General features: G+C 40.2%; 1 protein-coding gene across 1 annotated transcript; it reads left to right on the top strand.

Annotated features, from left to right (window-relative positions):
* The first annotated feature begins 32 nt into the window (after positions 1-32).
* Positions 33-22,106, top strand: LOC145438182 (solute carrier organic anion transporter family member 4A1-like). The gene is made up of 12 exons (XM_080315547.1): positions 33-1,360; positions 1,787-1,918; positions 4,949-5,221; positions 6,616-6,731; positions 6,798-6,888; positions 10,401-10,616; positions 11,978-12,153; positions 12,216-12,377; positions 12,649-12,821; positions 13,843-14,049; positions 17,827-17,997; positions 20,321-22,106. The coding sequence occupies exons 1-12, from the start codon at positions 1,338-1,340 to the stop codon at positions 20,522-20,524; spliced, it is 1,944 nt and encodes a 647-aa protein (XP_080171673.1). The 5' UTR covers positions 33-1,337; the 3' UTR covers positions 20,525-22,106.
* Positions 22,107-22,986: the final 880 nt, after the last annotated feature.

Genomic DNA, 22,986 nt, shown 5'->3' with positions numbered 1-22,986 from the left:
AGTATGCTGTACAAGTTCACTGTATAGGCTTCTACCTCCATGCGCTTGGAAGCAGCTATATTAGCCGAAGAGTAGGGCGTGATCGCGGTTGTATGCCACAGATTATAATAAGTTACGATTGAACAGCTCTGAACCTTCGTAGCTTCTTACAATTATGAATCGTTCACGACGATATGCATCAGCAGTTGTCAGGGGAATAGCGAGACTGGGCAAAATCATTCTGAGCTTGGAACAAATTGATTGGTAGCGAATCGCACGCAATTGGGTGCGATCAACGCTGTTTGTCGCACGGGTCGCGCCCTTTGAAGCGGACTTCAGACCTTTGTGCATTCTTTGTATTTAGTTGATTTATTGACAATATCAATGTACCACAGTAGTGTCCTCCTTGTATTTGTTGCACTTATGCATTGTCTGGCAAACAATCGAACTGATAAGATCCCGAAGCCGACACAGCTGCTTAAACTAAACATGCTGACCGTGAAAACCAGATGTAGTGCGCAAAAAGGCTGATCGGCAATATCCCCATTCAAAATAGACTAGCTGTTTTACTTTCATTCGGGTAATAGAAGTGTCGCGCATCACGCCAGTATAGACAGCGCTGAGTACCGAAACGCATACACAACATCTTGTAATTCGTACATTTTGTACATTGTGCATTTCTACAAATTGCTTGCTTCGGTTCAAGATAACGCTCATTCCGCAGAATCGGAATAGGATAAACCCATCAAATATAATTTCAGCATCCGTTCAATAGCGGTCTTCAATACATGCCGATTAGTATGTTAATGATACATGATATATTGCGATATTTGTCTCACCATGACCGATGCCTTTAGAATGATTGATCGAATGATTGCGCGTGTCAAGTTAAGTATATAACGCTGACATGAAATGCACCATTCAGTATGAGCGGCTCGTCTTGGGGTTATGAGAGCTGCAGAGAGAGTTATGAGGCTTGCAAGCAATTTCAAAATCGCAAATTCCTGTTTTTATATGGGCTTGAAGAGCAGGTGTCGAAGATAAAGTCTACAAATTCTGTGGATTTGGTAAATTCGTTACTTTTGAGGGCAAATGGCGCAACGCATGTATTTGAAACCCGTTATTTATTTTCTGGTTTAGTCGGCTTTTATCCAGACTTAGACCGTTTAGGATAGAAATTGTATGGATTTAACGTTGGAAACGATGTTAAGCAGGCGCACATTCGGTTATAAAGTGTAGGCTGAAAACGACATCCAACACTACTACAACGAACGATTTCATTTGCAAAGCGGAGGTTTTATCTGCTGCATGTTCGTCTGAAGTCACAAAAAAAGCAGAAATATACTGGTTCTTCTGACATGGCTGGGTGCGCTAATGAAAGGTGTGTGAACTTACTGTACTATGTATGGAGCAAACTCCAGGTGCATTTACGTTGGTATTGTTTGACTCTTATTTCTACAGGACTAGTAATTAATGCCAATCATTATTATTTCTTCATGTTCCCTGCTTTGTATACCTGTAGGCTTTCATAAGGCTCCGCTTACGCGGGTCAGTTGGTGAGGAGTGTTAGGTCCATGCATTAGCGTTGGTATCGTTTTAGTGTTATTTGTATATGACTAGTAATTAGTACCAATCATTATTTTCTGTTATACATTGCTTTGTATTTATTATTTGTGCCAAGAATTCTGTGATCTACTCGCCTATAGCCCTATAAGATTGAATGCAATTGATTTCATATTAGAAGTTCATGGTATATCTTTACTGCTCTGCGAAGACATAGACCGTAACAGATACCACATATTTTCAGGTGCAAAGAGAAGCTATGGAATGGTTTCGCCAGTCCCACGTCGGCATTATTGATTCTTAGCATCGCTCACATGTTACAACAGACCGTAATGTCCGGTCTCTTGGGCGTCTGCATCAGTACTCTAGAGAAGAGGTATATATTAAAATCAGTTGTTTATTGCATGATGGAAGGTTCTGATGAGCTAATTTATGACGACAAATGACAGTTATCGCAATTACGATTACTCCACATTGAGGGTTTCCCTCAGCTGGCGGCGGCCATTATACTAATATTACGACGCCTTTAACGTCTTAATCTGTCATTGTTATACTTTAGAAAGTGCTAATCTAACATCGTTAGTTATTTGTCACGGAGTTTTCACGAAACCTATTTAGATATATAATCTTATTGCTTCTGAGATTGTATAAATTTACCACGACTTCGTAAAGCGCTGCAAATCATTTTACATGTTGACGTGTTACGAGCACTGTGAACTCGTCAAAATGTCTCGTCGAACAGGGCGAAGAGAGATTTCTAAATAGTTGAACCGTGTAACTTATCCAATTAGGCTTACTGAAAATAACAGAATCTGAGTTATCAGAAGGTAGTCAAAGCATACGTGCTGCCAATGTATAATCGCTTCATTAGGCACTAGGCAGTGTAGCATGTACTATTCTAATGCATAATACGTACTTCGGTCCTCTATCATCAAATAAGTCGCTTGTACACAATTACTTGACAACGTCAATGGTCAATTTTGCACTGAAATTGAAACGAAGTAGTGTAGAAAGTATATATCATGAAATGAAATCAACTTTATACGTACCTTCTCTGGGATAATATGCTGACATGAGATCACAAGCATTGCGACGTCTCCTAACCATAACATCTAGTTTGCACATAGGTGGTCAAAGTACTCACCGTCGCTTCTCAAGTAGAAGTAGAAGTAATACCGGAATTTCTACTCTAGTAGAAGTAGGAACGGTGGTTCAGAAGTAAGTACCGTAAGTAAGTAGGTATTCTACGCTTCTTTTTGCCTACAAAACTGAAAACTGTCAAGTAGAATTAGTAGTCTAAAATCATAACTACTTGAAAAGTAGTATGAGTAGGCAAAATCTACTTCAAGTACTTCAAAAAGTAAAAGTACTTCGTTACTGACCACCTCTGAATTTGTATGTTGTTACGTACCTAAATTTGTACGTTATTAAATGTTATAACTGTCATATGCTAATGTTTTGTCATGGTATTATAGATCAGTGGTTCTCAACATATGTGGTAGGGATGGTGCGAACCCCTAAAATGTTCAGGTTCGTTTAAATGCGAACTTTTTTGAAAGGTTATGTGTGATCGCGAACGTGACTCTCATGTCGTGATATTGCCAGTTCCAGCCCTAAATTCCAGGCCACATTAGCCACAATGCTTAATTTAGTACTTGATGACGTTAAATAACTAAATATAACAACTAGAGCAATCAAATGCTGTAATAAAATCATAAGCATAAGATTACGCCTTAACGGTCAAGGCCAGACCTGACAATGTATTCGGCGTCTGACTATTGCTACATTGGAATTGAGCAGAGTGTAAAATGGGTTTCTTTGCAACCGATATTACCCCATAAACAGTACAGTATGCTGCAGTAGCCAACACCCCAATCGCACGGATTTGGTTTTTATGATACAATAAACATCAAATCAAGATGGATCTCGTACTCCTGCTAGATTGTTTTACATTAGACAACGATGTAATCTTTATCTCAATTTTACTGATTGTTTGAATAAGCATCATCCACTGACTTCCCAAATGTAGTGTATTTCGTTCTTGATGTTGTGTTATTGCGGGTCGAGCTCACAGCAAAGAGTCACTAAATATCCACTAACGGAAAGCTGAATATTTCGAGCGAACTTTTGTAACAAAGCAAGTAAAATATTTGAGAGTGACAAGGTGCTTGCTCGTTTAGTGATGATCTTTTTTTATGCTGCCAGCGCCATGCATAGAGTGGTCCGAAGTTGAAATGCAAAGAATTTCCACCAAAGACGTTTTAATAACATGAAAAATTGTAATAAATGAAAAAGGTTCACAGTGCAGAACCTACCAAGGTTCGTTTGTGAACGTGAACCTCTAAATTTCCAAGGTTCACACACAGAACGCGAACGTGAACCTCATGTTCACACCATCCCCACGATGCGGTCCACTTTCATAGCAAATTTTGCACGCAGATGAACCTTCCAAAATCAAAATCATCCCGACATGCTGCATTCTTTGTATTACATGTATTATACGTGGACATATCGCGTAGTTTCAGCGAGGTCAAGTATAGCCTATTGTTAAAAACCAATCGCTTTAATTTTAATTGTTTGGCATAATTTCAAAGAACTGCGGCTTTGCTGTATGCTAGCTTTTATTATACTGCCACATTTCGCTAAACGGTATTGTCAAAATTCAACAAGTGATCGAATTTTATGAAAGTTAGTTTTTACATTTAACTATTCTTAAACGAGTTGAATTAGGATACTTTTAATCAGTTTGGTACATTACTGGCAGTATTTTGACGTTAGCTAACTATATATTAGACAGCGAACACGATAATACGATACCAATCATACCATACAAAACAATACGTCCGAAAATAATATATTTCATTTCTCTGGTTAATGGACAAACGTGACACTTTTTGCGTTCAGCAATTGATAGGTAAAATTGTTGTATATTTGGCGGACCGAGAGGAAAGGGGACGTTTACTGGGGGTTGAGAAGGTGAGAACCACTGCTTATAAATCATGTGGGTGTAATCATCATTGGTTTATTAGCAATTTTATCAGTTCAATACACCACAAAAATGCGATACAATGAAAAGACAGGAAGATGTCGAAGCGACAAGGAGTAGTCCATGGAATCTGACACCCACCTTGGCCTAGGCGATGTAAAGAGGAGGCATGCACACTGAATGAAAGTAAAGAAGATAGTATAGAAAAAAAGAATGCGACAAGAAATAGGGCGGCATGTCATGGGAAGCGAGATCGATAGGTCAGTCGTGGTCCGGTAATCTTGAGGATGGCCTGTATTTATTTAGTAGTAATTGCTTGTATTTCGACTTGAATGTGGACATGGACAGCGGTTATGTGATGACTTTTAAAGTGGAAAGAGATAACTTCTTACACTAATTATGATCCTCCATTTCGTTAAGATTTGAACTGCGCAGCACGGAATCTGGCATTATCGGGAGTTGTTTCGATTTGGCATCGGTGATAGCGTTGGTCATGATCACTATAGCCGGCGAGGATTTACACAAGCCTCGTTTGATAGGCGGAGGAGTGATGATAGCGGCGTTCGGATCCATAATGTTCTCCTTGCCGCATTTTCTGGCCCCGGAATATAATTTCTACGCAGTAGAGAGCCATAATTATTGTGGGAATGTAACGGACCCGGATTGCACAACCACAAAGTTACGGAATTACAGGTTTGTAAAGAAGAGATATTACCGCTATATAAGAATGGAAGCAAAAAGCGAGTGTCAAAACAGCACGTTCAAAATAGCAATGATAACAATATGTATGACTGCTCTGCGACATTCAGCAACAAATATATCCGACAAATTGGTCTTTGATGTATTTCAGGTCCAGAATGCTGCAATATCATTTATGCTACCTATGCAGCCAACTGCTCTAAAATATCTTGAGATTATGCTGCAAAAATATTTTGCATGACCTCTTCGTGTACAGTACATATTACATGCCCAGTGCATCGACTCGCGTTAATTAAATGAATAACGCACATGTTACACCGAAGAGCAAGGCCTGTTCAGTGTTCATGCAGCTCATGAACAGCTCATGGTTTTTCACGCGTTTGCCGCGATATTAAAGTCGCAGCCAGTTAAGCATGATGCATCCAATATGGGGTTCTTTATTTATAAGTCTGGTTTACATTACCAGATATTTTCTACGTTTCACACCCTCGCCAATCTCTGAGATTTTCAGTACAAAGCATCTGTATTGGTGCATATATAAATTAAGAGATTATGTCTGAATTTATTGACGGATATCTTTTCAAATGCATCCAATGCGCAACAGCTCGAGTCCGTAGAGTAACCTTCCGCAAAGCGAACGACAAATATCGATATTGAAATGACTATGGCTTCCTGTGGTTTCCCTGTAAAATATGTTGCGTGGGACAGTTTCTAATTGTCGAAACATAACGCCCTATCTCATGAACAAGGATGCGCTTTTCTGGGGCATAAATGGCTTCCGCCGCAACTTTTGGCGTCGCTATTTGTGAGCATCACCACTGCATTCGTCTCCTTTCTATATCGATTTCCGGAGCAGAGATTCAGATCACTATGACTTCACATAATTTTATGCACATCTTGAATAAGTTGAATAAAAACGAAAGAATAAAGTGAACAATTCACGACAGAACGTGAAAGTAAATTCACGTCAGTGCTATCAGACCGCAAACAGTTGCATCAAAAAATGTTGGGAAAACACTTGCTGTCTAGGCTTGCATAGTAAGTCTTGTAAGTTCACAACGATTTAGATACGAAAATATAACGACATCGATCGGTGGTGTTTTTAAAAGACCATTCCACAAACACTTCCGTGTGTTGTTATTTCGCTCTATTTAACAATAGCCAACAGAAACAAAAACACCATCGACCTATTTACCATCATAAGTAACACCGATGTCAGCAAAGTTAGCAACCAGCCTGTATGCTATAGCAAGTATACTAACGACTGAAACTTTGCATCGTGTAGCACATATTTCACGGGTCACATATTTCACGTGTCACCTGGCCATATATTACCGCCCGGCAGAAGTCAAATCTATAGATACTAATGTCAATATAATCGTTCTCAGATATTTCTTCTTCATCTCGATTGCCATTATCGGCGTGGGAGCTAACCCGCTTTTTAATTTCGCGATCACCTTCATTGATGAGAATGTTGAGAAAGGGAAATCGGGCCTTTACAACGGTAAGATGCAAATTGCGGCAACGTTCGTATGTATGATAGGGTTGAATGATAACTACCTATTACTAGGAGTGTATTATGCATTCGGAGGATTCGGACCTGCACTCGGGTATCTTTTCGGTGGTGCGACCCTTGAACTGTTTACATACATCGGAACTGAGTGAGTTTTCTTCTGGTGTAGGTCTAATCATGTACTAGTACACAGTCGGACTGTCGGTGCGCAGTTATGGGACTGAGTATCGTTTTATCTGCGCTATTTCGGATTTTGAGCATTATTTTACTGCCAGAAATCATTATCCACTACACATAACTGGCGCGGGCTGTATAAGACAGGCAGGGGTGTTTAAAGTAGTAATCATTGTTACTCAAGTAGGAATAGGATGAAGACGTTATATCTTTTGTCCTTTGTCGTTGAAGTACTGATAGGTGAGTAAGTGAGAGTAGTACGAACGATATGCAAGACATAGGTCCGAACTAATTCAAGTGGAAGTGGAAAATTCGGGTATGAAAAGTACTCAAGTATGCGTATTTTCAAAACATATCTTTGATAAGGAGGGGTCACATACTTTTAGCAGTCATCGGAGATGGCTAAACCACTACACGTTTGAAGTTGCAGGCTGCATATTCGCGACTTACGCGGAAGGATTATCTGAAGCTACAGATATACAGTTTTCGAAAATCAATTCAGTGTCCGTGCTACAGGGGTTACTCTTCCCATTTGGTACGATAATTTTCGTACCCCGAAACTACTTTCTACCTTACAAAATCTAAAGTGTAAAAAATAGGTATTTTTGCCTGAAAATGTTCAGCAGAATTAGAATAAGTCTGAATATAACCATTTTAGTAAGCTGTGCAATTAGGCAAAATCTACTTGGGTGCTAAGGAATAGTAGAAGTATAAACGTCCACATTTAATCTCATTCTCAATAAGAATCGTCAGTACCTTTATTTGATCTATATTGTGGTAATATCGCTGTACCGGTCCTGGTTAACTCAATGCCGTATTCAAATGAATTCTCACGACAGATTTCCGTACTTGCACATTGGATATTCTGGGAATCTCTCGCTCAATTCACATGGGTGATTTTGCTACCCATATGTTTTATATATTCTGGTTCACGTACAACGATGACGAATGGATGATTCATGACTTAAAATATAACCTGCACATGAAATATGAATATGAAGGTATTCGCAGCAATGATGCATGTTATCCACCGCAGACTCGCACAATGAAATCAACATTGTTCGCGCGATAACTCGAACCACAAGCGTTAAATCGTAAAGCAATTTTGTTATATGGATGTGGGTGTGAGCAGGCCGGCATTACAGATGAATGAGTGTACTACAAATACTTAAGGTCAATTTGTGTCGCCATCCATGTTAGAGAGCATAATGATATGTTTAGTAGCTGGAAACAAAAGCATCCAAAAGTGTCCTAATCTACTTTACTGTCTTTCGTTGATCGACCAATGCCTGCAATAAACAAGTCATTAGAAGCATCAACATCTACATATATTGATAGAATAAGTGATATCTGTAATCCTTGAAATAGGTCAGGGATATATATCACCCTGATACTATCCCCGTATCTATGCAGCTGATCGTATGACGCATAGGTTTGGCATAGGTAAGTCTCGACCGCTTGTGCTTATCTGTACTATGTACTGATGGATCCCCGATTTGAGTCTGTCCGATAAAGAGCAGGGATGTCTAGTTTTAGACATCCCTGAATAGTTCCTGCAGTTGTTCCTTGCGTTGGAGATTTCTACGTAACGCACAAACACAAAATTGACTTTGCAAACGCTGATATTGAATATGTCCTTGCCGATTGATTCGTGAGATTCATCGAGTCGTGTTCAACCCAGTAAACCTCTCTAATTCTTTTACGCAGACGAGCAGATCGCGCAGCAATGATAAACACAGGTTAGATTGGACTGGACCGGACTCTAAATTAACTAGATTACTGCCAACGGGCAACCTACACTAACACCAAAGAAGCCATAATGTGGAATAATTAGGTACAATATACGTGTTGCCTTTTTACCTCAGTCAGTAGTTTGGTAGACCACAGTGACATAATATACAAATGAACCGTTTACGAATCTGAAGCTTTTTGGCTGACACTCGCCAAGGGTAATCGTCAGCATAAAGTGACAGATGCATTCACGAAGTAAGTGAGCACCCCTGACTTAAAGAACTTAAATGGATCGTATCATTGACCTGCAATCAGATAAACGGTAAATGCTACCCAAATATAGGATAGCCTTCAAACTTCAAATTAAGCATGGCTGCGTAGGAGGATTTGTCATAGTTCATGTGCCCCGATAAGAGCTAGATAGATCGATAAAATGAGTTGAGTCATGGACCACTGCTATTCGAACCATTGGTCCGCGTTACTGAAAATGTCTGGGATAAATTCTTATCGTTACCTCCTCTTACCATTTTTGATATGCAACGAAATGTGTAGGTTACACGGTGGCTAGCGATCCGCGTAAGCGGTGTCTTATAAAAGCCTAGAAGTGGGCCTTGCTGAAAGTCGGAAAATGGAATGAAGAATAAAGAATATCAGCCCTGGTGTAAAATGACCAAAGTAGTCAAAACACCATGAATATCAAATAAACAAACAAACGGTGACTCGATTAACTTGCAAGTCTGCGTCATCACAATCAAACTTTAGCTGTAATAATGTAGCCTACATTTTATGTGTACTTTACTGGAATCTTCAGGTTGAAATGTTTGCCCATATATTCCATAGTTTTCAAGAAGAATAAATTCTGCAACGGAAATAGTCATTGGTCAAGCTCAACATGAATGTACTTTCTACGTCAAGTATACAGCGGGAATTACCTCGATCCGTCATATAGTCTGCGATCAGCTCTCGCGTGATGTCGAACAACTTTTAATACTTTAGTTTTGTGGAGGGAAAGCAATGTTTGCACGCACCCACCAAAGTATATACTTTAAAACTTCAGGATCACTCTGCAATACTTTCGAAACCGTGCATTTCCTACTCCTTCTTATGCGTGGACTATTTTTAGTTGTAGTTTCGCAAACATTCACTGTATTTCTTACATGCGTATACTTTAACGCTATCAGATGACGTCGATCGCAATGAACCATAAAGTAAAGCTTACGAATAAAAATACATCACTAAATAGAAGAATATAAAATATCACATGGCATTATAATATGCTATTGAAGATGTTCATTGTTCATTGAAGCATTGAACACGGAATTGCTCCTATTTGTCAGAGATACCAGCGCCGCTCTAGTATCCCCCATAAATATGACATACCGATTGGTTTGATCTCGTCTTCAATAAAATCTCTTAAATCAAAATACGTATCCCTCCGCCACGTATTTCAGGTGGTATCATACAGTCACGTTGGAGAAATCAAGGCCCCCACAGTGTGAAGGTAGATCGCACCTAGACTTAATGTAAATTTATATATATTCATGGTCTATTCATGGCCATGATATATTCTATACTAGTGCATTCAATTGTACAAAGTTATGTAACTCAAAGAAGCTACGTAAAATAACTGTTAGTCGGAAGAGGTGTACAGTGTACACTGTACATTTTTACTACTCGCAAAAATTGACTCAGACCTCACCCGATGAAGCTAAATAGACACTGATATAAAATCAGTCTTTACATGTTACATTTCAGTACCGGCGGTATCAACAGCGACAGCTATGTATGGATAGGCGCTTGGTGGCTGGGATTCGTTGTATGCGGCGTGTTGCTCGCTCTCACGGCTGTACCATTGCTGTTCTTACCGAGATATTTGCCCGGAACTGACAAATACCGAGAAGGGCGGGATCGAGACATGCAGAAAACGATGCTAAAATGGAGCCTCTCCGCCGAAGAGAAGCGCGAGAAAAGGTGATTTCCATTGGCGACATAAATACTGCCGAAAACTTTTAGTTATATACGCTATCTTATCAATATAACGGTTGTTATATCCGTCGGTACATCATTGTCGCTTATACATCAGCTATAGTAAGGTATAAATTGAGAAGTATATTCATATTGAAATGAGCTCGAATATTTTCGGCTGACACTCGTCAGGGGTAATCGTCAGCAACTATTGTAGAGAATTGGAAAGAACATTGTATCTCAACCATCGTATCACAAAATGTGACGTCACCGGCATGAAATTTCGAATGATTGGGGCGGAGAGAGTGCATATGCTCAATGGACAATGTACTATTTTCAGATGGTAAACAATCTCCTTATGTAGGCACGGGCTTGGTTAGCGTGTTTTAATGAAAGTCGACCCCAAGGCACCGAAATGATATTATTCTTGACCCCGAATATCGGAGTTGATGTTTGGAAGATTCTGCTATTAACCTTAGTGTCCTGGAGAGCGTCTTTGTCTTTCTATCTGTACGTCCGACCGGGGCGTACGATATCGTAGGCCCCGGTCCAACACTTATATTCAATAGCAGTGCTGGACGATTTTTACTCGATGTTGCCTACTTGTATTACTTGTATTACTTACATCCACATCTACCTGGCGGTTTTAGTTTGGGTTACAATTTCAACTTTTAATTTTGCAAGGTGGAAAGTATATTTTTAAATATGTGTGGATCAATTTTATGAGTGAAATTGTGGTAGCAACTAGCCCGCCGTACAACTCTAGCCGAATGTATTAGAAGTGTCTTTAATTATTATACGTTAGTCGTGAAGACCCACCCTGCAAATTCCAAATTTGCCAACTCCGATTAGCGTCTAAAAGTATGTGATCCCTCGATCAATTGTACCTCTCGAAACTGCTTACTGTGATACTCTTCATCCATCATATCATATTTCCACTTGAAGTAGTTTTGACATATTCCTACCTGTGACTGAGTAGAAATTTAATACGTTGTCGGTAAATCTACTTTTCCTTGAGTACCAACGCTGACTTTGACCACGGCTACTCATTGGCGCTTATCACGACCAGCCTCCATATTTGCTGCATACCAAGTCAGCCACAAAAATGATTACTTATGTAAGCTCATGCAAAAAGCATATGTTGCGCAATTTTAGATAATTCCACACAATGTCCGCACAATACAATTAATCAGGATTATACTCTCATACTGTCATGCCTTGTGATGATCCACATCCGAGTTATATATTAGCCCCGTATGCATGACTGTCTATTGGTAATTGTTTTCGAAATTGACAAATTAGTGACATAATTTTCGAATGCGAAACGAAGGCGATGCCAGTAGAAATAACACTTACGTCAATTTCAGCACACTTCAACTACGTATTCAAGCGTTCAAGGTGCTCTTAAAAAACAAGCCGTTCGTGTACGTATCGCTTGCCGGAACCGTGAATTGCGCGTTCATCTACGGTTTCAACACATTCGGCGCGAAATATCTCGAATCTGAGTTTGGATTATCGGCATTCATTTCGTCCGTGCTCTATGGTATGCGGTACCGCTGTCGATCCTGATGATTTCATTTCTCAATGCTCTCGCACGCACAACAGGTATCACGGCTATCTTCGGCGCTACCGGCGCCCAGATTGTAAGCGGACTGGTGATGGCGAAATGGAAATTAGATGTGAGAGGGAATCTTAAGTATATGATTGGATGCGGAATCTTTTCTGCCCTTTGCAGCCTGGGATTTTTCGTGCACTGTCCCGACATCAGTGAGTCAAATTGAATATTGATCCATGGTAATAGCAAACAATTTATTAGACTGCAGCGTGCTCGCAGTGAGCAGTCACGAATTTGTAGCCACATATCTATTTTATTTTAAACGATACATCCGGTATTACTGGCGAACAGGATAGCAACAAACATTACATATGTTTTAGCTGCTTCTTGGCGTGATCTCAGAGTACAGTTCTCATGCCAATCCGTTACGGGTGAAGAGAACTGGGTAATGTTACTCTCTATGTATGTTGTTGCCTTTCGCAGATTTCGCTGGCGGAACCGTAGCGTATGCAAACGAAAGCTTGTCTTTGGAGCCACTCAGCAGCTGTAATGAGATATGCGGCTGCACCACGGATCTTTACGATCCGATATGCGCTGATGGTGCAACTTACTTTTCCCCGTGCTACGCTGGGTGTTTGACAAAACTTAACGACACGGTAAGAATTCTAGGAATAGGAAGGATATGCGTAGCATTCGTGCTGAACCAAATATGCGCGGTCGGAAGATGTGGTCGCGATGGGCATATAAATTGTAACTCGTATTACTGCCAGCCGGAGAAAAAGGCGAACATAGTTGTTTCAAACTTTCAGCCGACAAATTGACATTACCAAATGATATATCATCACAAAACCACATTAGAGGGTTGGAAATTAACTACGAAATATCTCGTGAACCAGAGTTATATCTGAAGCTGTAGCACCCAGACTGTCCACGAGACTGATGTATTACAGAGGCCTGTACAAAACAGCGAAAGTGGCCCATGCTGTCGGTAAATTCTGAATCAGCAGCAAGTACAATGCATACGCCTGTTTTTTTAGTATTCATGATGTCTTGCCCACGATATTCCTTAGTATTACTCCTCAGCTTCCTAATTGTAGCATAGCCAACTGACGCTATCTCTATATCAATGATATACCGGCCTACTGCTCACGGTTAGTACATTCAGAGCGGTCAGTAACGAAATACTGCTACTATTTCAGACTACCCGAGAATACTTCGCCTATTTGTACTATTTACTCGAGTGGCTGTGTTTTTAGAGACTATACTTCCACTTCTACTTGCTTATTCACACTCTGGATTTTTTCCAATATAAAGGTATTTTGGGGCAGGATTATCTTCACTCTTACGAGTGAAATAGTCACGCGAACTGAGTCAAATAGCTGCTATATCACAGAAAACGAATATACTTTTGAAGATCAAACCATTTTCTAGTCACCAGTCATTTTCCGTTCGTCGCTATGATTCATTTTGCATTTTCGAATGTAGCTACTGCCGATGAACTGCTGAAAACATTAGACCCCTGGACCAAATCTACTTTTTGATAATATTTACTCAAATAATTGTCAGACCTCCATTTTCCGCTTACAATTGAAGTATAGTTTTGACATATATTGGAAATCACAACTTCTTCTTTTAACTGAGTAGAAATTCAATCAGCTTTGACTGTGAATATTACAGGCATATACCAACTGCGCGTGTCTGACCTACTCGGACACGGTGGCGACGAGTCAATCTTGCGACAAGGCGCCGTGCGGTCTGATCATCCCTTTCGCGTTCGTCGTGTTCTTCTGCTTCTTCTCGTCGATTATGACGCTGAATCCGGCGGTGCAAGTTACTTTGAGATGCGTTCCGTTCGAGAACAGGACCATCGCCATGGCTCTTCAGGTAGAGCAGTCATATGCATCGTCTAGAAACAGCTGCATTAGGGGCTATTTCGACGCTCTCTGGTGCTATAGTATATAAATAGCAATGACAAAGGTATATTTGTAAAGCTACACACTGTAAGCAAGAATCGTCTATATCGCCGATTCCCACCAAAAAGGAGGTTGGAAATCCGTTAATTTTAAAGGGCAGCCGTTCTGGCACAAACCTTCGCTTCCACACGCATTGCCATAATTGCAAACGAGGACCAAGGGCTAAGTGGGGTCGGTTTTCTTGAAACATACGAAGAAGGCAGAAATAGGTGTTACCTGTAAAACAGACCTGTGCATTGTGTGGCCCGCGGGCCAGATTCTGACCAGCCCGCGAAAAGTTCCTTGGAATTTGTACCATAAAATCTATTTATTAATGTTATTACGTGGATTGAAACTGTAGGATGTATAAACTGAACCGGACATGCATTTACCGTGAAGTCAACTTTATTTACGTACCGTGATTACGAAACGCCGTCTACGTCATCCAGGTTTAAAATAAGCCAATGTAGCAAAGTATGCCGCAATAATTAAGGTTACAAATCACTGTTTCCATATTCAAGTTCAAATCTTGTTTGTTGCCATTGTTATATTTGAAATTACACTGTCTGTGCTGTAAACTGTTACGTCATACGTTTCCAAATCCTAATTTGTAAATAATACAATCAGTGCACAACTGCACAAGCACATGATTAGCGGTCATCCTCACTCACTAACGATGTTGTGTTAAGCAATGAAAGGTGCGGCTGAAGGCCGACAAGATTTGGAGCACTAAATATTAGTTTATTGAAGCCAGCTGTGAACCGGTCTTTTCAGTTTGTTTGTTTGTTTGTTTGTTTGTTTGTTGTATTGATGGTGTTTGTCGACTACTATATGGTCATTTGAACTAGGCCGAAATTCCATATTTTTGATTCCGTGTCTGCCGACTTCTAGCACGGCCCACTTCTAGGCTTTTAGTATGACACCGCTTACGCGGATGAGATGACGAGGAGGAGCCTAGATAAACTTCCAACACTAAGGTAGGAAATCTGAAGTCGACCTCAGTCGGACTCGAACCCTCAACCCGTTGGTGTTGTAGCTGTGGATTATACCTACGCTATCTCGCCACTAGGTCTTTTCAGTTAATGATCGGCGTCGAGTAGTTCTCCGTGTTATTGGAATATAATTTGAGTCGTAATTACGAGAAAAATCATACGGTGATGCGTATCATCCTCATACGACTGATGCGGACGCTAGCAAAACATCAAGGCTATTTTACCAAGCCACGCAGAGCTCGGGACGTAGCCTAATATTACCACACCCAACATGTGCTAACAATGTAATTCACTGCTTTCAATTTAGAAATAAAAATGCACGCCGCAGAATATATTCCAAACTTTTGTCTCGGCTTGCCAACCTATCTTCTGCTTCACATTTGATCCGCTGGGAAAAATAATAATTGCCCCGCACCCTTGCTGTAACATAATCCACTAGAGAAGGGGTGGCCAAACTTTTTGCCATTCACGGCCGCATTTCGGCTGCTGATGTAGCCTACGGCCGCATTCCAGAGCATAGTCGTTATGAACTAGCTGGACGCCAAATATCCATGTTAAAGTGGCTGTGGCGATTTCCGATGAACTCCGGGCTAAGCTATTTATTCATATAAGCTTACTATACGCACCAAAGTCGTGGTGACTTCGTGGTCACGTTACGGGACCGTGGATAGTCGCGCCTAACGCGAAAAAAATTTCAGTTTCAGTGATGAATTTCGTCATTATTATTAGTAGTTTTATATATTACTATGAAACAGTTATCCTTTCTTAGCCTATGTGATCAGATTCACTGGTAAAGTTGATGGAGGGGGTGTTTTCTAAAATTGATGGCAAGTTATAAATGATGTGACGTCTTCGGGTGGGCCAATTGTTATTAGTCACTTTGTTGCATGCCGTTATTTCTTGACCTCCAATCAGGATTCTCTGTATAGTGAAGAGCACACTATTCCGGGTTTGTATTTCAATATGAGGCGTATCATTTTCCTCTGCTGTTATAATCTGTACTGTGGGCGCTGATTGAAAAGGGCACTATACTATGTATTAAAATCCAAAAATGTAGTCACATAAAATATCGCGCATCGCGAATAAAATTTCAAGTTCGGTTAAAATCTCTCAAGAAATCGGGAGTCAATTCGTGAATTCAAATTGCATGTCGACGGCCGCCAACACATACTAATTGAATTACGTGTCCACGGCCGCACAAATTTCCTTCTACGGCCGCAGGTTGGTCACCTCTGCACTAGAGTATTTGGATATATATCCATAAGATTTAGTGTATTTCAGTCGCGTACATCCATAGGAATGGGTCTGAAAACATAGGTCTAGACCTGAATGTGTCTAAAGAATTGTTGGTAATACTTCATGCGGTTAGCTTGCTTTTTATTGTGGCCCACATCACCAGCCGCAACTTCGTAAAAGTAGACACAATGCCACTGAAATGTTCACGTACAAATTTCCACGCGGAATGAATTCGGCTTATTGGCGATTTGTAATCAATCATAATCGCCGTATTCAATTAAATAATGCCGAACTATGACGTTATAAAAAATGTGTCATGTTTAATACGTAATACGCACTTGATTGCCTATCCTTGCTGTATAAAATCATTTGCCAGTGAATTTAACTTCAAATCGACGGTCGGGTTGAGCTATTTGCTGTTTAAAAACTACGGCATTTGAAAATATAAAATCATGCGGTCCGTACTCTGTAGAATAGTGATGCAGTTGTTGCAACTTGCTGTAGGCCTACTCAGTACTTTGCCCACTACTGCTGATGGTGTTATGTAACGCTGTACGAATTTGATTTCGAGTTTATTATTAGTCGATATGAACAATGTGTCGTTTACACTAAGTAAGTTCAATATATTCGCCCTAATGTTTCATCAGCGCACACACTCACGACTCATTTCCGCACTTGTGACGGCTTCGTTGCAGGATTAGACTACAAATGATATAAGATCATGCGTTCGTACTGTCAGCCACACATTAGGATGATGTACGGCACTTTAATGATGCTGCAAAGTTAGCAGTTGATATAATATAGATCTTAGGCTAATATTGCTAATAATAAACATATATTTCACGAATATATACAACAGTTAGTGCGGGTACGTTTCCGACTACTGCTGATCAATATGTGACAAGGTATCTTTAAACAGCCCGGCTAGGTGTGTTGTTGTTGATAAATGTTCCCGTATTGCACTGCATCCAAAAAGCTGCTACAACAATGTACTGGGCGGCGTTGAATTCTTTCAATACGAAATTGATTGAATCGCCAAGTTATCGAAGTTTTACGAATGTATAATCACGCGATACTCAATTACTGGACGGCACTGTGCAACATCTGCCGAACAGAAACATAGTTTAATTACCGGTAGTCAATTAGTCATTTTTCAAAGGCCGTTGTTTAAAACACTGTTTAAAACATGTTTTACACAAAGTGTTTTAAAACACCGTTTGTTTTAAATGCAACGTTAGGCAGCAGGTCACATCAAAGTCAATGAACTACTATTTCTAAGCATCGTAGTCAGCATCTCTCTCTGGTCCCTCCTGTAATTTTGGAATGCCGTCTCCGTCTACCAACATTCTAGCTCGAAGATACTACGACAAAGCTTTACGTACGTTGAAGAGCTGTATATTGTCAACTTGAACATCAACCAGTTTCCAACGCCACGTCCAGCATTGTCCTTTCGCAACTACTCCATTTCATTGCATAAACAGAACGCGATGGTCCTAGTCGTTGGAGTATTTCCCGGGCGCATATTAACTGGGTTGGTGTTGGACCTGGCCTGCGTCACTTGGAGCTCGGAGTGTGGGGATCAAGGCTCGTGCCGCGCGTACAAACGCTGGGAGCTGGCCAGAAACACGGCTTTGTTGTTACTAGCACAAACGGTAAGCATGAATGATGAAGATTTTTGATGTTCATCTGTAAAACCAGAGGTGGTCAAAATAGTCGAGATAGCTACTCAAGTAGAAGTAGAAGTAGCGACGAAAAAATGTACTCAAGTACGAGTAGAAGTACTTCTTCCATAAGCAACCTAAAACTACTTGAAGTAGAAGTAGAATTTACTGACTTTAAAAGTACTCAAGTAAGTAAGTAGTTGTGAAAACGATCCTAATTTGTTCACATGGATTGTATAAAGGTGCAAATTGAGCTATGCGAAAGGTACCAGCAGGTATCCAATTTTTGATAGCATAAGCATTCGTCCACATCATGGGATGAACATGATGGGATTGATATGGAAATGCGATACTTATCCTGTTTTCTCGAACAGCACGTTTTAGAAAATAGCATGGTATGGCGCCGTCCTGCATATTATAAGGTCCGTAGTTTAGTCGAAGAGCAATACGGAGAAGTTGTTTGGGAAAAATGTGTAAACACTTTGCGCGATTAGTAAACGTTAATAAAAAATATGGTGGACCGTAAAATGCCATATTGTGTAGCTTTATTTTCGGAAATTAAAGGCATTACTATACTTGCTTTTATACTTCAACGTGTATGTTATCCATACAAAAGAACTGATATTAATTATAACTCAAAGTATATGATACTGGGAATTGAAAATGAAACATACATACTAGTCCTGAAAGTGGAACACGTTTTCGTGCCTTTAGTCCAGAAAGTTTCAAAGGTGGTATGCTGAAACAGCTCTAAAACTAACAAAAAATGTCAGAGTCCACTTTTCCAGGTTAGGAAGCGCCATGGGCATGCTAGATTACGATATGACAAGTAAATGCTAGATTGCGAAAATTCAGTTTCAAACGTTATGATGAAGGGCGACAATGTGGTGTGAACTCAGGGATATCTAGATATTTGGTTCTAGATATCCCTGTGTGAACGGAATCACGCCAACCCGCTACCTAAATTATATTCATCGATGCTTTCATGAAATCATACTGGTAACGCCGTATCCACTGCTCGCGAAGCGCGACGAAAATTCTGGGCTTTACTCAACTTTTATGGAAATTAAATATTGGTACGCCGTGAAAACAGCCCCGAAATTCCTCAGGCTATCTTCCTGATTGGAAGATTGAAGTACTTCTACTTGACAAACTGAAAATAGCGAAAAGTAAGTAAGTAGATCACAAAATATTTTGAAGTAGAAGTAGCAAAACTCAGATCTACTTGAGTAAGTACCAGAAGTAGAGGAAAACTACTTGAGTACTTCGAAAAAGTAGAAGTACTTCGTTACTGACCACCTCTGTGTAAAACCGAATCATTTTGGAATAGGATGGAGGGTGAAAATGCGTGCAGAGTTAAAGTCTATGAAATGTTTTGTATTATATTCGTTTGTAAGTTTCTAATTGGCTCTCAAACCTTTGGCGATCTGCAGTCTCATTCAAGAGTCGCGACCTACTACCATGTTTATACCAGAGGTGCTCAACAGTCATCGTTGGTACAAGTAGGCGTAAGGTAGTACATGCCTATTCAATTACAAGTAGAAGTAGCAAGTTAAATGAAATGTCAAGATTACTGCGAGTAGAAGTATAAAATAAAGACATAAAAAGCATTCAAGTAACTAGTTTCAAAAAGTGGATTTTGTCGATGAGTCGCATGCTTTTGGCAGTTAATGGATAGTGACCCTTTTAAAATTTCAGGGTGCATCTGCGGGACTAACGCAGAATAACCAATGTCACTAAGAAGGTGCAATTTCCGAAAATATATCCTGTTTCCATGATGCCGCCTCTTTCGCTCAATTGTCTTTACAATTTCTCTCGTAAAGTGATGCGACCATACCCCGACAGTACTTGATACTTTATGTATTACAAAGTGTAAAAAGCATGTAGTTTTTCATGATATAAAACTGTTAAGTATTGACCTCTCCTGGTTGATAATAATAAATTATATTGTAAATGCTCGATTCTGACGCGGTAGTCTGCGATTGGAATTGTTCTGCTGCGTTTCGAGATCACTATTTTTTGTATGTTTGTTGTTTGCGATATTCATGGTGTTTGTCGACTACAATGGTCATTTACACCCGGCCGATATTGGTAATTATTGATCACTATTGATATCGACGTTACTTTTTCAAGTATATTTGTATTTTGTTAGTTTATCCAAAGTTTTGAGTGGAATGGCTTCTGTAGCAAAATGATCCTGGCCTGGTCTATAACTTGCATATATGTACATCACATTTCGTCCAATTGAAGTTTTGTTTTGCATGTTATTGATTTGCACTATTGACAAATAAAAAAAATTCCGTCTCTCTTACAGACTGTTGTCGTGCTGCTCTACGTGTTGGTGTATAGATCGTACGAACCGGCCGAGGCAGATTCAAAAGCCGACGACGTCACGTTCGAAAACAACGACGCCGGTTCTCTGCGAGATCCGACCAAGGAAGAAGCCGGAAGCAGCTCCGGAAACACCCGGAGCGCTCAATTCGAGTACAGCGATGACGGGATCGAAAGTACCGTGTGACTTGAGGTTGTTTTCACAATACCGGGAAAGGACTTCGGCATGCACGGTTTTGAGGAGACACGTTGGACTAAACGAATGATGTGTGCCGTTGCACGTGAGATTGGGAAACACCATCACATTGCACGCCACTGTCTCTGGTGAATAATGTCGTGCGTTGATGTAGCCCATACTTGCTTTTGGGCTGGTTGTCGGTAATAAGGCACAGATCACCTCGGTGGTAAACTGATTCATCTCGGGGAAGTAGCTCCGATGCAGCGGTGGAATCGGGCCGTGATTAGGACCAGAAGTGGTCAGTAACGGAGTATTTCAGCCTATAGTACCTATACTTGCACTGTATTGAGACTACTTCTACTTCTACTTCAACATCTGTTTAAATGAGGAGACATTTTCGTCGTTACTTCCAATTCTTGAATTGCAATTAGGGTTGCATTTAAAACAAAAATCAATTTAAAATAAACATGTTTAAAACAAGGCCCTTGTTTAAAACACGTTTTTAATTGTTTGTATTTTTTTAAGCATTGACGTCACGGTTATTCAAGTGTGACGTCATACTGGATTGACATTGACAATTGAAAATATAGGGTAAATATATATCCTTCGACGTAATATCTCCATATTGAATCTGTTGAACCGACTATTCTGAGGGTTCACACCATCCAGTATCGTATACGTCGGCTATATCGGGTGGTATAATCGTCCGTAGCCTCATACATCATTATTTTTGGGAAGTATTTACACAATTATGGCATAATTATGCAGCTTAAAAAGAACACCATTTTTTAAAAAATGGCATTCGTTTAAAACATGTTTTAAACATAGCGTTTTATCCACCATTTGTTTTATATGCAACACTATTTACAACCCTGAATACTGGCACCGCCCCTGATTGGTACCGAACCCAGCTGTCATGAGCTCGAACCCGATGGTTCGCAGTCTGATTTTAACGCGAAAACTAGTACTAATTATTATATATCGTTGGTTATGTAGTTGAGTTGTCATTCGGGCCGATGTGAGCCGACATATTCTCTAAAGTCGATATATATTCATTCGAGTTATCAAAACACGACCCGAAGTCCACCTCTGCTACGGTGGTAGTGCAATAATATGATCTTGCTCCAACCTTCATACCGGGTTGATAAAAGAATTAGGCACGACTATAGCACTCGGCAAATTCAATTGTTGAAGTGTGATGATTCCCACACCTAGTCTCATAACCAATTTCAATGTCGGTGTGCCAAAAATATATAGGCAATATTTTGCATATTTGTGGTCTTTGGTAGGAGTGGGGTATGTAAGATATGATATCACTAGTAAAATCTTGCGGTCTGAGTATAACGTACCCAATACACATTCGCATTATTCGCGAAGGTAATGCATATGTACTTGTAAATCTCGACTTGCGCCAACGTTATGTAGGTACCAAGTTTACTGACACGTATTTTTTCCGGCTTAACCATTGGATTTGGGGAAGCCCAGTTTTTGGTAACTCGCGCATTAGTTGTATCGACAAATCTGGAATTACAGGGTTAATGAAACATGGAATGCTCAACATGGAATGCTCAGCATGCCAGTCCGACCGTGACTCTGAAAGTGTGGAATGCTTACTACTATTGAGAACAGGCTGTTTTAGTTTGCACCCCAAAATGTCTGGAGAGAGTCAACCGAGTTGAAAATTGTCTCGAAAGACTGAACAGTGCGCAATCCTATTTGTATGATTATCGAATGAGAGATTCGGATACATCAATGCGTGCAACTTATGCGCAGCGGACTCAAACCGCACTAAATCTAAACAATAGGAGTGGCAAGACTGGTGCGAACCAATTCCTCAGGTAGATTACATAAGCAAGGAAGAATGTTCAAGAGATATTAGTTCTGTGCATATCGAGTAAATGCTGTCAGCGATTTAGGTGGCCAAGTGAATAACATTAGCCGGTGTTTGCGTGTCTTAACATTTGATGCATGTGTCAGTAAACGCTCTGAGTTCATTCTACAATTTGATGAGTCAAGGGGGCACTTGTTAAGCGCGATCGTAAATATTATTCATTGCCCTCTTATTTATTGAACTTTATACATTACGTGTAAAGGTAATAATGATATCGACTGCCCTTTAGGTGCAGGGCCGCTTTACCCGGGGTTTACATTACGGATTTCGCGAACTTAATCATTGATCAAGATACAACGCGCATAATGCAGTAATGGTAAACCTTTCGGTGTTGGGTATCCCATCAGCCTAATAAGGAATTCGTGTAGAATACAGGTGATAAATGCGATTCATTTCACCGCAAGCTTCACCCAATTTGCTGGAGCGAGAGATGAATGAAGCAATATTCTCTGCACATGTCAATACTTGGTTATCACCCAATGCTTAGATGCCGAGCGCCGGACTCTGAAAGCCGGGAAAATGTAACTAGGAGCAAATGTAACAATCGAACTCCCCGCTAGCAGCGTGGATAAATCGCCTT

This window comes from Botryllus schlosseri, chromosome 4 (assembly GCF_051294905.1).
Source record: "Botryllus schlosseri isolate E-star chromosome 4, Bs_hap1, whole genome shotgun sequence".
NCBI lineage: Eukaryota > Metazoa > Chordata > Ascidiacea > Stolidobranchia > Styelidae > Botryllus > Botryllus schlosseri.
The sequence above is the reverse complement of the archived record's forward strand: the minus strand, read 5'-3'. Positions and strand labels throughout refer to the sequence as shown.

Excerpts from the sequence above, each read along its gene's own strand:
- LOC145438182 (XM_080315547.1), top strand. The coding sequence starts at position 1,338 with ATGGCTGGGTGCGCTAATGAAAG. Across the intron at positions 1,919-4,948 it reads ATCAGTACTCTAGAGAAGAG|ATTTGAACTGCGCAGCACGG; the intron begins GTATATATTAAA and ends CATTTCGTTAAG. Across the intron at positions 5,222-6,615 it reads ACAAAGTTACGGAATTACAG|ATATTTCTTCTTCATCTCGA; the intron begins GTTTGTAAAGAA and ends AATCGTTCTCAG.